General features: G+C 41.1%; 1 protein-coding gene across 1 annotated transcript in view; it reads left to right on the top strand.

Annotated features, from left to right (window-relative positions):
• The window catches only part of SAMD12 (sterile alpha motif domain containing 12), a 639,318-nt gene that overhangs the window by 229,114 nt on the left and 394,026 nt on the right, over positions 1–16,178 (top strand). Inside the window, exon 3 of the mRNA XM_056522647.1 lies at positions 1,398–1,524. Coding sequence (XP_056378622.1) covers positions 1,398–1,524 — 127 coding nt within the window. The remainder of the gene's footprint in view (positions 1–1,397; positions 1,525–16,178) is intronic.

Raw genomic sequence — 16,178 nt, 5'->3', positions numbered from 1 at the left:
CCTCATACCGCCCCATACACGGAAAAATAAAAAAGTTATAGGGGTCAGAAGATGACAATTTTAAACGTATTAATTTTCCTGCATGTAGTTATGATTTTTTACAGAAGTCCGACAAAATCAAACCTATATAAGTAGGGTATCATTTTAATCGTATGGACCTACAGAATACATATCAGGTGTCATTTTTACCGAAAAATGTACTACGTAGAAACGGAAGCCCCCAAAAGTTACAAAACAGCGTTTTTTTTTCAATTTTGTCGCACAATGATTTTTTTTCCCGCTTCACCATAGATTTTTGGGCAAAATGACTGACGTCATTACAAAGTAGAATTGGTGGCGCAAAAAATAAGCCATCATATGGATTTTTAGGTGTAAATTTGAAAGAGTTATGATTTTTTAAAGGCAAGGAGCAAAAAACGAAAATGCAAAAACGGAAAAACCTCCGGTCCTTAAGGGGTTAAAGAGCTGTCATCAAACCATGTTTTCTACACTAATTCCGATTATATTCCTTGACTACTCCTAACACCCCTCCTGCCCTTAAAAAAAAATTCAGAGCTTTAAAAAGCTGTGTATCATACCTTTAAGAAGGAAAGGATCCAGCGCAGGATGAAGTCAAACAGGAACTTTATTGAAGATCACATGGATGGCACAGTAAAAACCAATGCGTTTCGGGTCAAACTGGACCATTAGTCATGGCAAGACTTGCCATGACTAAGGGTCCAGCTTGACCCGAAACGTGTTGGTTTTTACTGTTCCATCCATGTGATCTTCAATAAAGATACTGTTTGATTTCATCCTGCGCTGGATCCTTTCCTTCTTTGTGATACTGTTTGGTCCGAAAGCACTACCGGTTAATCCAAGAGCAGGTGTGGGTGTCTGGCAGAGGTGAGCCGCCAGTTTTGCATTTTACCTATATCATACCTTTCCCCTTGCTCACATTGTGTGAGCTCCTGGCAGGAGAAAGTGGGCGTTCCCCAGTAGGCTCGATGTCACTGAAGCCCCTGAGAGCTGTACCTTTCCATGCCGAGCACACACTTCCTGAGTTTGGTCTCCTGCCAGGCCGGGAGGAGACAAAACTAACTGCTTGACTTGTGGCAGGGAACAGAAAAGAGCCACCTAGTGGTAATTTTTTTTAATCACATTAAAAATCATATAAAGGTTGAGAATTTGAACAGCCCGTAAATAGCAAAGTGTCTTATAATTATAAGGAACAATATATTAAAAGTTTAGTTTGGTGACAGGTACTCTTTAAGATTTCCAACTTATTTTTCAGACTGAAAAACAATTGATGCAACATATTTACCGAGCGTTAACAACTATTTCCTGCTTGTTGATTCTGTATGAAATGTCGCGTTGTTTTCACAAAAGTTTATTTTTGTTCTTTCTTTTTTTTTTAGCCCAGTTTTAAAGGAACAAAACCTGTCGCATTCTGGACACAACATGATGTATGCAAATGGCTTAAGAAACATTGTCCCAACCAGTATCAACTCTACAATGAGTCTTTTAAAGAGCACGACATAACCGGTGAGTTATTCCAGGATTAATAACAGTATATAATCATCTAGGAAACTGGGCCTCCCAGTATACAGTATATTCATATCGACCCCCGACATCTGTGCGTGTAGTGTTACTCGCGAACATTCGCAATGCGAATTTTATTCGCCAATATAGCACTTTATATTCGTAATTATGAATATTATGTTTTTTTTGTTTTTTTTCCACAGTACACATGACAGTGATCACCCCTCTCTGCTTCCAGCTTGTGTGGTGTAAAGAAGGCTCTAATACTACTGTGTGAGACTGGCGTGCGAATTTTGGCATATGCAAATTTTTGCTTATGCTAATTTTTGTATATGCTAATTTTCGCATATGTTAATTTTCGCATACGCAAATTTTCGCATATGCGAAAATAAGAGGAGAATATTACGAATATGCGAATTTAGCGAATATATGACGAATATTCGTCCATATATACCCGAATATTTGCGAATTCGAATATGGCCTATGCCGCTCAACACTAATATTAAAGAGGTGTAACTTCTGAGTACACCTCCCATGATGGTCTTGGCAGTAGAATATCTGTTTAAATGGGCACTGTCAAAATCAAAAATGTTTTATTTGTTGTACATCTTGGCAAAACATTAACCTTTCTAATATACTTCATAAGAAAATTTTTTTTTTCCTTTTTATAGAAATTATGGATTATAAAAAAGACCACTAGGGGTCCCCATACCATCCGTAATATAATCCTGTCCATCATCTTTGTCCCAGCTGAAGCACAAGCTGGAACAAAGTCCAGGGAGTGAGGTAGGGGCTAGCACTCCTCTGTGCTCACTCCTGTCCTGTCTATCACACTCTTGTCTGAAAACAAAGAGGAGGGGGTTACAGAGTAGCCTGCAGTGATTGGATGTAGAGTCCCAGCACAGCACAGCAGACCCAGGAAGGAAGTAAATGCATGGTGCTTGGGGACATGCCCCCTCCAGAACACAGGATGACATGCCAAGTGAGCAACAGATATAAGGTATTTGTGAGAGAAATATAGGTGCTAGACATACACTGCTCCAAAAAATAAAGAGAACAGTTAAACAACACAATGTAACTCCAAGTCAATGACACTTCTGTGAAATCACACTGTCCACTCAGGAAGCAACACTGATTGACAATCAATTTCACATGCTGTTGTGCAAATGGAACAGACAACAGGTAAAAATTATAGGCAATTAGTAAGGCACCCCCCCAACAAAGGAGTGGTTCTGCAAGTGGTGACCACAGACCACTTCTCAGTTCCTATGCTTCCTAGCTGATGTTTTGGTCACTTTTGAATGCTGGTGGTGCTTTCACACTAGTGGTAGCATGAGACAAAGTCTACAACCCACACAAGTGGCTCAGGAAGTGCAGCTCATCCAGGATGGCACATCAATGCGAGCTGTGGCAAAAAGGTTTGCTGTGTCAGCGTAGTATCCAGAGTATGGAGGCGCTACCAGGAGACAGGCCAGTACATCAGGAGACGTGGAGGAGGCCGTAGGAGGGCAACAACCCAGCAGCAGGACCCCTACCTCCATCTTTGTGCAAGCAGGAGGAGCACTGCAAGAACCCTGCAAAATGACCTCCAGCAGGCCACAAATGTGCATGTGTCCACTCAAACGGTCAGAAACAGCCTCCATGAAGGTGGTATGAGGGCCCGACGTCCACAGGTGGGGGTTGTGCTTATAGCTCAACACCGTGCAGGATGTTTGGCATTTGCCAGAGAACACCAAGATTGGCAAATTTGCGACTGGCGCCCTGTGCTCTTCACAGATGATCAGGGACATCGGGGACATTTGCACGAGTATAACTACTGGTGCAAATGTCTAGTATCAGTGCCGATACCGATACCAGTATCGGGACGTCTCTAGTCTCTGCACCCCCTGTAGATATGTCCCTGTTAGATAGTGTTAACTCACAGGGCAAAGGACAAAGCGAAAAGAAAACACGTTATTAAAAAAATGTGTAACTAATAAAAACATATCTACAGTTAAGAAAGAAAGAGGCAAATCATTTTTTACTTGTATTCAATGAAGAACCAATAACAGATTTTGAAACCCCAAAAATTCCAACTTTATTATTTTATAATAGAATAGCTATAAGTGCATTGTGCATTAAAAAAAAGTCCCAAAAACTTGGCATAAATTGTAATTTTTGCAAGCTTAAGCAATATTCTTACATTTTTTTGCTCTGTCGGCAGGCTATCGCTTCTTAACACAGAATATTCTTTTGCCTTTTAACGGCTCCGCATCTGACCTTGACTGTGACACTTTTGAATTATTGTTTTATTATTTTTTTTAATAGCGGTAGTCACCTTTGCCGCATGTTATGGGGAAAACATATAGTCTCTCGAAGACACAGTAAGTTATTTTGTCCAGCACAAAGCTAAAAAGATGCAACGTGAAAAAAATTATAAGCCAGAAGAAGTTTACCCAAAGTAAGGAGAACGTATGCATCCGCTTCTCGCATCACATGCACATTTAAATTTTTTTACTTTACTTCCCTACATTTTAGTTAATATTTGGTATTCATTTCAAATCCTGCAGATAACAATGCAGTTACAAAAATGAGCACATCAGGCTAGCCATCAAGAACCTTCTATCTCCTGTGGGAGATTAGCTCTGTAGAGCCAGGCAAATAGCAGTCAAAGATAGGGACAACAAAGTTAAATGGGCAGTGTCAGATTAAAAATAGTTTTATATATTATACATCTAAGCAAAACATTGACCTTTCTAATATACTTCATAAGAAAACTTTATTTTCTTTTTATAGAAATCATGGCTCATTAAATTATGGCTTAGTCCAGTAAGTGAGGGTGGGCTAGCAATCTTCTGTGCTCTCACCTATCTGAAAGGACTCCTCTGTGCTCTCTCCTTTCTGATAGGACTCCTCTGTGCTCTCTCCTTTCTGATAGGACTCCTCTGTGCTCTCTCCTGTCTGATAGGACTCCTCTGTGCTCTCTCCTGTCTGATAGGACTCCTCTGTTCTCTCTTCTGTCTGATAGTACTCCTCTGTGCTCTCTCCTGTCTGATAGGACTCCTCTGTGCTCTCTCCTGTCTGATAGGACTCCTCTGTGCTCTCTCCTGTCTGATAGGACTCCTCTGTTCTCTCTTCTGTCTGATAGGACTCCTCTGTGCTCTCTCCTTTCTGATAGGACTCCTCTGTGCTCTCTCCTTTCTGATAGCACTCCTCTGTGCTCTCTCCTGTCTGATAGTACTCCTCTGCTCTCTCCTGTCTGATAGCACTCCTCTGTGCTCTCTCCTTTCTGATAGTACTCCTTTGTGCTCTCTTTTGTCTGATAGTACTCCTCTGTGCTGTCTCCTTTCTGATAGGACTCCTCTGTGCTCTCTCCTGTTTGATAGGAATCCTCTGTGCTCTCTCCTTTCTGATTGGACTCCTCTGTGCTCTCTCCTGTCTGACAGGAATCCTCTGTGCTCTCTCCTGTCTGACAGCACTCCTCTGTACTCTCTCCTGCCTGATAGGACTCCTCTGTGCTCTGTCCTGTCTGATAGGACTCCTCTGTGCTCTCTCCTGTCTGATAGGACTCCTCTGTGCTCTCACCGGTCTGATAGGACTCCTCTGTGCTCTTTTCTGTCTGCTAGTACTCCTCTGTGCTCTTTCCTGTCTGATAATACTCTTCTGTGCTCTCTCCTGTCTGATAGGACTCCTCTGTGCACTCTCCTTTCTGATAGGACTTCTCTGTGCTCTCTCCTGTCTGATAGTACTCCTCTGTGCTCTCTCCTGTCTGATAGGACTCCTCTGTGTTCTTTCCTGTCTGATAGGACTCCTCTGTGCTCTTTCCTGTCTGATAGTACTCCTCTGTGCTCCCTCCTGTCGGATAGTACTCTTCTGTGCTCTCTCCTGTCGGATAGGACTCCTCTGTGCTCTCTACTGTCTGATAGGACTCCTCTGTGCTCTCTCCTGTCTGATAGGACTCCTCTGTGTTCTTTTCTGTCTGATAGGACTCCTCTGTGCTCCCTCCTGCCGGATAGTACTCTTGTGTGCTCTCTCCTGTCGGATAGGACTCCTCTGTGCTCTCTACTGTCTGATAGGACTCCTCTGTGCTCTCTCCTGTCTGATAGGACTCCTCTGTGTTCTTTTCTGTCTGATAGGACTCCTCTGTGCTCTCTCCTGTCTGATAGGACTCCTCTGTGCTCTCTCCTGTCTGATAGCAATCCTCTGTGCTCCCTCCTCTCTGATAGGACTCCTCTGTGCTCTCTCCTGTCTGATAGCAATCCTCTGTGCTCTCTCCTGTCTGATAGCAATCCTCTGTGCTCTCTCCTGTCTGACAGGACTCCTCTGTGCTCTCTCCTGTCTGACAGCACTCCTATGTGTTCTCTCCTGTCTGATAGGACTGCTCTGTGCTCTCTACTGTGCTTCTGGGCTCTCTCCTGTCTGATAAAACAAAGGATAGGGAATAGGGATAGGGGATGTCCGATCACGGGGGTCCTGCCACTGGGACCCCCCAGTGATCTCTGTGCAGCACCCATGCCACACCTGGCATTCTAAACAGTATGTTTAGAATGCTGTGTTTCCACGGTCGGAGATGTGACATCATGCCACGCTCCCTCCATTCATGTCTATGGGAGGGGGCGAGAATGCCGGGTGCTGCAGAGAGATCGGCGGGACCCCCCACGATCAGACATCTTATCCCCTATCCTTTGGACATCCCCTATCCTGTGGGCGGAGTACCCCTTTAAGTTAAGGAGATTGAGCTGCAGTACAAGTCACAGCCCATGGACAAGAGTGGCGCTCTTGTCCAGGGGTAGACTTTTTTTTCCCATTCTAATCTTATATAGTGAGGCATGTGCAGATTACATTAATAGAAATGAAGCCTTAATGAAGTTAATGCTTTGATGCAGCTACCTGTGCTTCTGCAAATTCTACTAATGGCGCCTTTATTGTGTAAGGCTTAGTGACTTTTGTATATTTCCTTTCTATTTTGGAGTATTTTAGCTGTAAGAATAATTTTCTCCAAAAGAGAAAGCCATTTTCCCCAGCCGGTTAATGTTCTTAGTGTCTCACTGAACCATATTTCTTGCAGCTATTATTGTTATAGTTTATTTTTCTGTCTTGGAATCACGCTCCGTTATGAACATACTGTATTTTGTCCTTGTATTTTTGCTAAATCTCTTCCACTGAATAAAATGTTCTCAGTTACACAAAATGTTCTCATTTTTATAATTTTTTTACGCATCGTACTCTAAACAATTATTTCATGGGTCAAAAGTACACCATATCACCAAAGCATGATATCAGTGTGGGATCAAATGGGTGACACATCCGTGATATCAGAAGTCTGCACTATATTAAAGGAGTTCTTCTAATTTCCATATGCCCGAAGAAAGGTCACTTGTTTGGAACCTCATTCCACTAGATGGAAAAGAAAGAACATACGAAGAGTGTCTCTCTCTGGAGGACTAAACACATTCATGCATTACATTGCTGTTCCAATAATATAAATAGATGTAATGTAATGCTTTATTTATCCAGTGGTTGCGTTTTAAGGGAATTGCACAAATTCTGCTGTGTTCTCTCCTTCACATTACAGATGATTTCCAGGGTATTAAATGTGCATTGTCAAGAAAAATCTAGTATTTTTGATCTGTTGGGGTCCGAGTGATTAGACACCCCAATCAACCAGGAGAACAAGCTGGGAGAAGGACGAGATTAGCATGTTCATCCAGGTCACGTGACACAAGAACTGGGAGAGGACTCATAATGCAAGTCTATGGGGCCATTCAGGTCTCATAGACACAGAGACGGGCGAAAAGCACATGGCCGACTGATAAAAACATTTTTATACTGACAAGTACACTTCAAGAAAGGAGACACATAGTAATTGGCTTATATAGGGGAAAGGCTTGTAATGAAATGTCATTTTCATTTGTAGACCAAAGTCCATGGACAACTGTCAGGGGACGAGGTGGCACAACTCTTTTTAAGCAACATTGCCCACATCATTTTAGCGAATAGTAATGGCACAGTAGGTTGGATGTGTTTCCTAGTGATACCAAGTTAAGGGAGTACTCCACGAAAATAAACGTATCCCCTATCCACAGGATAGGGAATAAGTAGCTGATCCGGGGGTCCAACTATGGCCCCACCATCTCCAGGACGGAATCCCCGTGCTCTAAGTGAGGAGCGTGTGTCGTCTACTGGTAGACGGCATGTGCTTCATTCATTCCTATGGAAGCACTGACGATGCCCGGGGGCTGTACTCTGGTCTTTTCGGCGCTCCCATAGAAATTAATGGAGAGCTTCCTTACTGAGCCTGGTCCCACCTCCCCCGCCCCCTGCGATCAGCTACTTATCCCCTATCCTGTGGAGATCTCCTTTAATGTCTATTATGACCTGACCCCTGTCATGTTCCTGAATACGATTAGTTTTTGCCCTTCTTCATGATTCGGCTATCGTTCAGTATTACTGTGTTTATATATTACACATTTACAATATAAAAAAATTTGGAAAAAAACAAAACAAGAGAAAGCATAATTGAAGATCTCCATGTCTGTGCAGAAGACCTGTCCAAGAGAGAAAATTTACAAAAGGTCAATATGGGTTAATACTTGACGGTAGAGGAAATATATAGATGATTTGTTCTCTTGGTTTAGATATTGTTGGGTAACATAAAACTCTAACTGTACTTGGGCTAACAAAGAAAAACCATCCCACAAGTAAAGATGATACAATTCATGGGCTCAGCCTGTAACTCAAGGCTTGTTTGAGTTGCATGGCTTTGAACCCAGACACTTCCTTGATAAATCAGCCTCTTTGTGATTGGAGTGTGGCCATTACGTATTATTTGAAGAGGAAACTTAGACATCTACCTTTATTTTACGGCCACAGATGGTCAATGTGATATAGGGATCGGTTACAATAGGTTTGGCCTTCTAGTTTCTAATCTGGAAGAAAGATTGCCAATTTATCTACACTGTATTCTCCATTGTATCGTATTTTATATACTGTCTGCCCTCACGTTCCCCTGTCTACCGTGTTACTAGTACTTCACCATATGTCATCCAACTTCTGCTTTTAGGAGAGGAATATGCTCCCTCTCATGTAGAAGCAGTATCTGTGCTTATGTTTCTTACCACCTAAATATTCTTCTATTAATTAGAATTCTAGAAAACAGGCAATAAAATGAATGATTCAGAAGGAAGGGGAGATGTGGATTACAACAATAAAATGAAAAATTATCCATCTTACACCTATAATGCAGGTTGGGGGGGGGAGAGGGAAAATTTCTTAAATCCTTTTTTGAGCATCATGAAACTTAAATGGGTTATCTGGGGAATAAAGTGTCTAATCATAGGGGTTCCCCACAATCTCCAGAAAATGGCCCATCTCTTCCTCAGAGCACTCTGGCCCCATCTTCTGAGACAAATTGGTTGAGGTGAGATATCACCGGCTGGTGATTGGTAGATTGTCTAGGAAGGATGGGGGCCAGAGCAATCCATGGTAAGGCCCCGTTCTGAATATGCCATCCCCATATCCCATCCTCATATCTAATCCTCATATCTCATCCTTATATCCTTACCTCATATCCCAACCTCATATCCCGTCCCCATATCTAATCCTCATATCCCATCGTCATATCCCGTCCCCATATCTAATCCTCATATCTCATCCTCATATCCCGACCTCATATACTGACTTTATTTCCCGTCCTCATATCCTGTCCTCCTATCAAATCCTCATTTCCTGTCCTCATATCCTGTCCTCCTATCCCGACCTCATAACCCGACCTCATATCCCGACCTCATATCCCGTCCCCATATCCCGTCCATATATTCCGTCCTTTAATCCTCATATCCAATCCTCATATCCCATCCTCATATCCCATCCTCATATCCCGACCTTATATACCGACTTAATTTCCCGTCCCCATATCCTGTCCTCCTATCTAATCCTCATTTCAAATCCTCATATCCCATCCTCATATCCCGACCTCATATCCTGTCCTCATATCCCGACCTCATATCCTGTCCTCATATCCCGACCTCATATCCTGTCCTCATATCCCGACCTCATATCCCGTCCCCATATCCCGTCCATATATTCCGTCCTCTAATCCTCATATCCCAGCCTCATATTCTGTCCTCATATCTAATCATCATATCCCGACCTCAGGTGGGGCTGCATTGTGGTAAAGATATTGTAAACTGAAAATAAAAGGGGTGTGACTATAAGGGTTGGCGTTTCTTTGCAAGATGGGGTATGGCATGCGGGGAGGGTGTGGTTTGCCAGTGACTGACACATTCACCAGGAGATGCAGAGCGGAGCTTGTGGAGTAAGGAACCAGAAGTCCTATATATTTGTATGGGACTTGAAACAAAAACCCCATCCTTCACATATGGGTGTTAGGTTAGGGGTTAATTTAACTATTATACATTTTTATTTGACATATAAGTAACATGTGATCAAGTATCAGCAAAATATATCCAGCCATACTAAAGTTATGCTGGAACATACATTTCCCATAGATTTACATTGGACCTTAACCCCTTCCCTCTTTGGCGATTTTTCCTTTTTGCACTTTTGTTTTTTCCTCCTCACCTTCTAAAAATCATAACACTTTAAATTTTCCACCTAAAAATCCATATGAGGGCTTGTTCTTTGTGCCAAGAACTTTACTTTGTAATACCATTAATAATTTCACAACAAAATCTACGGCGAAACGAGAAAAAAAATATTTGTGGGGCAAAATTGAAAAAAAAAAAGGCATTTTGTAATTTTTAGTGGCTTCCGTTTCTACGCAGTGCAGTTTTCGGTAAACAGTGCACCTTATATTTATTCTGTAGGTCCATACGGTCTCAAGGATACCCAATTTATATAGGTTTGATTTTATTTTACTACTAAAAAGAAATTATAACTACATGCACCAAAATTTATACGTTGAAAAATGTCCTCTTCTGACCCCTATAACTTTTTATTTTTCTGTATAATGGGCGATATGAGAACTCATTTTTTGCACCGTGATCTAAAATTTTTATCAGTAAGATTTTTGTTTTGATTGGACTTTTTGATAACTTTTTATTCATTTTTATGGTATAAAAATTTACCAAAAATAAGCTATTTTGGACTTTGGATTTTTTTTTTTAAATGTACGCCATTGACCTTGCGGTTTAATTAAAAATATTTTTATAGTTCAGGCATTTACGCACGCGGCGATACCACATATGTTTAATTTTATTCACACAGTTTTTTTTATATTGGAAAAGGGGGGTGATTCAAACTTTTATTAGGGAAGGGGTTAAATCACATTTATTAACATGTTATTTTCAGGTAGGGATCCTCCTCATGTCCTGCAAGCTGTTCTGCAAGTGTTCTGCAACCTGCAAGTTCCTGAACAGCACCACTGAGCTAACCGGCAATGTTTACTTTCATTTTAGACGTGGTGATCAAGTTTGAGCGCCGCGTCTAAAGGGTTATTGCCGGACATCCGCCTGATCGGCAATGTTCGGTATAAGCCGTGGGTTCTGGTTGCCTATATCAACCGGGACCCACTGGATATGATGCACCCTCACCTGCTGAGCACACATCATACCCCGGGAGCCGCAGATAGACCTTAATGAATGTCCATTTGCGGCAAGGGGTTAAACAAAAACCCCGACCCTCGCAAGTGAGGGTAGGTTAGGGTTAAATTAACTATCCTATATTTTTATTGGACATATAAGTAACATGTGACTATATGTATATGTATATATGTATTATCGAAATATCTCCATCTGTTTGGAAGTTATGCAGTAACATATATTTCCCATAGACTTGTATGGGACTTTAACCCTTTAAGGACTGGGCGTTTTTCCGTCTTTGCACTTTCCTTTTTTTCCTCCTAACCCTTTAAACTTTGCACCTAAAAATCCATATGATGGCCTATTTGCGCCACCAATTCGACTTTGTAATTACCCCAAAATCTACGCCGAAACCAAGAAAAAAAACCATTGTGCGACAAAATTGAAGAAAAGACGTCATTTTGGGGGCTTCAGTTTCTACACAGTACATTTTTCGGTAAAAATGACACCTTATCTTTATTCTGTAGGTCCATACGGTTAAAATGATCCCCTACTTATATAGGTTTGATTTTGTCGCACTTCTGGAAAAAAATCATAACTACATGCAGGAAAATTAACATATTTAAAATTGTCATCTTCTGACCCCTATAACGTTTAGATTTTTCCACATCTAGGACAGTATGAGGGCTTATTTTTTGCATCATAATCTAAAGTTTTTATCGGTACCATTTTTGTATTGATTGGACTTTTTGATCACTTTTTATAAATTTTTTCATGTTATAAAAAGTGACCAAAAATACGCTATTTTGGAATTTGGAATTTTTTTGCGCATACGCCATTGACCGAGCGGTTTAATTAACTATATATTTTTATAGTTTGGACATTTATGTACACGGTGATACCACATATGTTTATTTTTACTTTTATTTACACTGGGGTTTTTTTAAGGGAAAAGGGGGGTGATTCAAACTTTTATTATGGGAGGGGTTAAATGATCTTTATTTACTTTTTTTTTTTTTCACTTTTTTTTGCAATGTTATTGCTCCCATAGGGGACTATAACATGCAGTACATAGATCTATCATACTGTTCAATGCTATGCCATAGCATAGCATTGATCAGTGTTTCTGCCGCTTTATTGCTCCTGCCTGGATCTCAGGCACGGAGCAGTCATTCGGCAATCAGACAGCATGGAGGCAGGTAGGAATCCTCATTGCCTCCTGCATGCTGTTCATTTCACCGTGGCGGTCCCGAACAGCACCACTGAGCTAACCAGCAATGTTTACTTTAGTTTTAGACGTGGCGATCAAGTTTGATTGCCCCGTCTAAAGAGTTAATGCCGGACATCAGCCTGATCGGAGATGTCCGGCATTAGCCGTGGGTCCCGGTTGCCACCGGGTATGATGCGTACTCACCTGCGGCAAAGGGTTAAATAAAAACCCTGACTTTTGCAAATGGGGGTGAGTAAGGGTTAAAATATCTCTCCTATGTTTGTTGTTGACATATTAGTAACATGTGTGCCAAGTTTGATGTTAATATCTTTATCCATTTGGAACATGCACACATACATACACTACACACAATGGCCCTCATTTACTTAGAAAATCGGGTTGTAAGTCTTTCTTGCTTTCTTACCCGACTGCTTTTTTCCCTGGTATTTATTATTATTATTATTATTATTATGTCGCATCCTGTTTGTCGCACGTGGGTTTGTAGGTTTTGGTTTCCAACTCCTCTGAGTTGTCGGGAAAAAATCCACAACAACAATTCAACAAATTCGGGTTGGAAACCTTAATAAATACGTGGGAAAGCTCAGAAAAGTCGGGTTACGCCCCTTTTTCGGGTTTGGGAGAATCCACATCGGGTCCGTCGGGAAAAAATGTTGCATCGTGTCGCAGACTGGCGCACGATGTCTCCGACATGTCGCAGACAAAGATGCGCCAAAAAAACCCGACAAAACAAGTCGGGTTTAGAATAGTAAATGAGGGCCAATGAGTTTTATATATATATATACACACATAGATATAGTAAAATTATAGATATATAGATATAGTAAAATAAAAATCACCAAAAAGTGTTAAATAAATATGTTTAAATAAGTCAGTGGCATTACAACTGTTTTTTTTATTATAAAAAAGTCCAAAAAATCCCACAGATATAGCGGCTATCATCCCTTTTTTTTTGGGAATCTAGATAAAAATAAAGTGTTCTAGGAGCCAGCAGTTAATTTGCATGTGTAATCAATGGAATTAGAGAACCTTAATAAACAGCCTGTTACATTGTCACAATGTATTAGTGATCTGGAGGTTGCTTCTCATCGTTGCTCTTTCCTATGATATTATTTCTTTTGAGGTCCTGATGCCCATGTGGTAGGATCTGTCATCACCGTGAGGATCTAATGTTATATAATGTGACAAATAGTTTTACAATTGCTGATATGTACCAGTTACTCCTTAGATATCCGCCTTTTACATGTCACATGCCATGACAATGTGACTCAATACTCCGGGGCTGTCGCCGGCAGCCGACATCTACTGGGTTTTCTGTCCCTTTCATTTATCGTTATCTCTTGCTGTCAGCGCTTTTATTTGTTTGTTTTTTTTGGATTATATGGTAATAACATTCAAGTATGCAGGATGTATTAATACATATATAAATAGTCATATATTTATTGTTCATTATGATTAGAGATGAGCGAACTTACAGTAAATTCGATTCGTCACGAACTTCTCGGCTCGGCAGTTGATGGCTTATCCTGCATAAATGAGTTCAGCCTTCAGGTGCTCTGGTGGGCTGGAAAAGGTGGATACATTCCTAGGAAAGAGTCTCCTAGGACTGTATCCTCCTTTTCCAGCCCACGGGAGCACCTGAAAGCTGAACTAATTTATGCAGGAAAAGTCATCAACTGCCGAGCCAAGAAGTTTGTGACGAATCAAATTTACTGTAAGTTCGCTCATCTCTAACTATGATCTATAACATAAACTAGATCACAGGATGAGCTTATTTTTTTTTCCCCATTTATAATTGTTTTTATACTTTTTTTTTAAGTACAACAAAGATATCATTACAGCTCAGTCAGATGTTTAGCAATATGGAAGTAAGACCTACGAATAGGTGTCTAAGATGGTAACAAGGAGCCGATAATTCATCGACCTACAAACTGTTTTAGTTGAGGAATATAAAATGTCAAAACAATTAAGGCCTAACAGGTAAAGAGGTACTCCACTACTTTATAACATATCAGATAAGGGATAAGTGTCTGATTGCAGGGGTCCCCAGTGGTCTCCAGGATGGTGCCCCTAATGTCTGTCGAGCAGCATACTTCCGCATACACTCAGTGGGAGATACTCAAGCGCTGTACTCTGGTATCTCTGACACTCCCATAGGCGGTGCACGACGACACACCGTTCCATGCCGGAGAGAGACTGGGCCCTGTTCTGGAAATCGCAGGGGATCTTAGCAGTTGGAACACCTCAGGAATTTTTTTTAAAGTAGTGGAGTACCCTTTTAAGTAGACAAAAGAGGAAGTATGAGAGTGGGATGAGGAAAAAGGGAAGGAAGGTAGGAAATAGGAAAGAGGGAGAGGAAGGAATTTGTGAAGCAATAATGGAAGGCAGGGAATGTGGGGACAGAAGGAAGGAATGGCAGGATGATGGAAGGAAGGAATGGAAGACAGGTAGGAAGTAATGAAGGATAAAATGAAAGGGGAAGGAAGGGAGAATGGAAGAAAAAAAATAAGTAATGGAGGTGAAAGGAAAGAAGGAATGTGAAAGGGAGAATGGAAGCAAGAAACAAAGGAAGGAAGGTGGGAGGAAGGATTGAAGGAAGGAAGAAAAAAGAAGGAAGGGAGGTGAAAGGAAGTAAAAAAGGAAGGAAGGAAATATGGAGATAGGGGAGGAGGGAAGGGTATAATCTTTGCTTAAAAACATAACATCCCAAAAATTGAAGGCCTAACAAGGTTAATAAATACAGAAGACAAAAAATAAGAGGAAAGAAGGGGAGAGAGGTGTGAGGAAGGAAGTAGAGAAAGGAATAATGGCAAAGAAGTAAGTTAGGGAGCAAGGCAAGGAGTGAGAGAAGGTAGGACGAAAGGAAGGATGAATGGAAGGAAGAGAGAAAGGGGAAACGGAGGAAGGAAAGTGGAGAAAGGGAAGTCTGGGTTATATAACATTTTTTAAGGTTATTGCTTTTACAACCATTGGCAATTGTTTGTTTAACTGCCAGGAATACAAATGAGATAAATATTTGATAATAATTTTGGTATAATTCCAATACATTTGTTAAAGAGGACTTTTTGGGGTCTTATATGTTGTTATGGTAAAGGTCATTTAATTACAGTCATGGCCGTAAATGTTGGCACCCCTGACATTTTTCAAGAAAATTAAGTATTTCTCACAGAAAAGGATTGCAGTAACACATGTTTTGCTATACACATGTTTATTCCCTTTGTGTGTATTGGAACTAAACCAAAAAAGGAGGAAAAAAAGCAAATTGGACATAATGTCACCAAACTCCAAAATGAGCTGGACAATGTTATTGGCATCCTCTAAAAATTGTGGAAAAATAAGATTGTTTCAAGCCTGTGATGCTCCTTTAAACTCATCTGGGGCAAGTAATAGGTGTGGGCAATACATTTTTGCCAAAATGAATTTGAGTAAGCCAAAATCCTTCTGGGAAAACGTCTTGTGGACAGATGAGACCAAGATAGAGCTTTTTGGTGAAGCACATGATTCTACTGTTTACCGAAAACAGAATGAGGCCTACAAAGAAAAGAACACAGTACCTACAGTGACATATGGTGGAGGTCAATGATGTTTTGGGGTTGTTTTGCTGCCTCTGGCACTGGGGGCCTTGAATGTGTACAAGACATCCTGAAATCTGAGGATTACCAACAGATTTTGGGTCGCACTGTACAGCCCAGTGTCAGAAAGCTGGGTTTGCATCCGAGATCTTGGGTCTTCCAGCAGGACAATGACCCCAAACATACATCAAAAAGCCCCCAGAAATGGATGACAACAAAGCACTGGAGAGTTCTGAAGTGGCAGCAATGAGTCCAGATCTAAATCCCATTGAACGCCTTTGGATAGATCTTAAAATTGCTGTTGGGAAAAGGCGCCTTCCAATAAGAGAGACCTGG

The sequence above is a fragment of the Hyla sarda genome, chromosome 5, assembly GCF_029499605.1.
Source record: "Hyla sarda isolate aHylSar1 chromosome 5, aHylSar1.hap1, whole genome shotgun sequence".
Taxonomy (NCBI): domain Eukaryota; kingdom Metazoa; phylum Chordata; class Amphibia; order Anura; family Hylidae; genus Hyla; species Hyla sarda.
The sequence above is the reverse complement of the archived record's forward strand: the minus strand, read 5'-3'. Positions and strand labels throughout refer to the sequence as shown.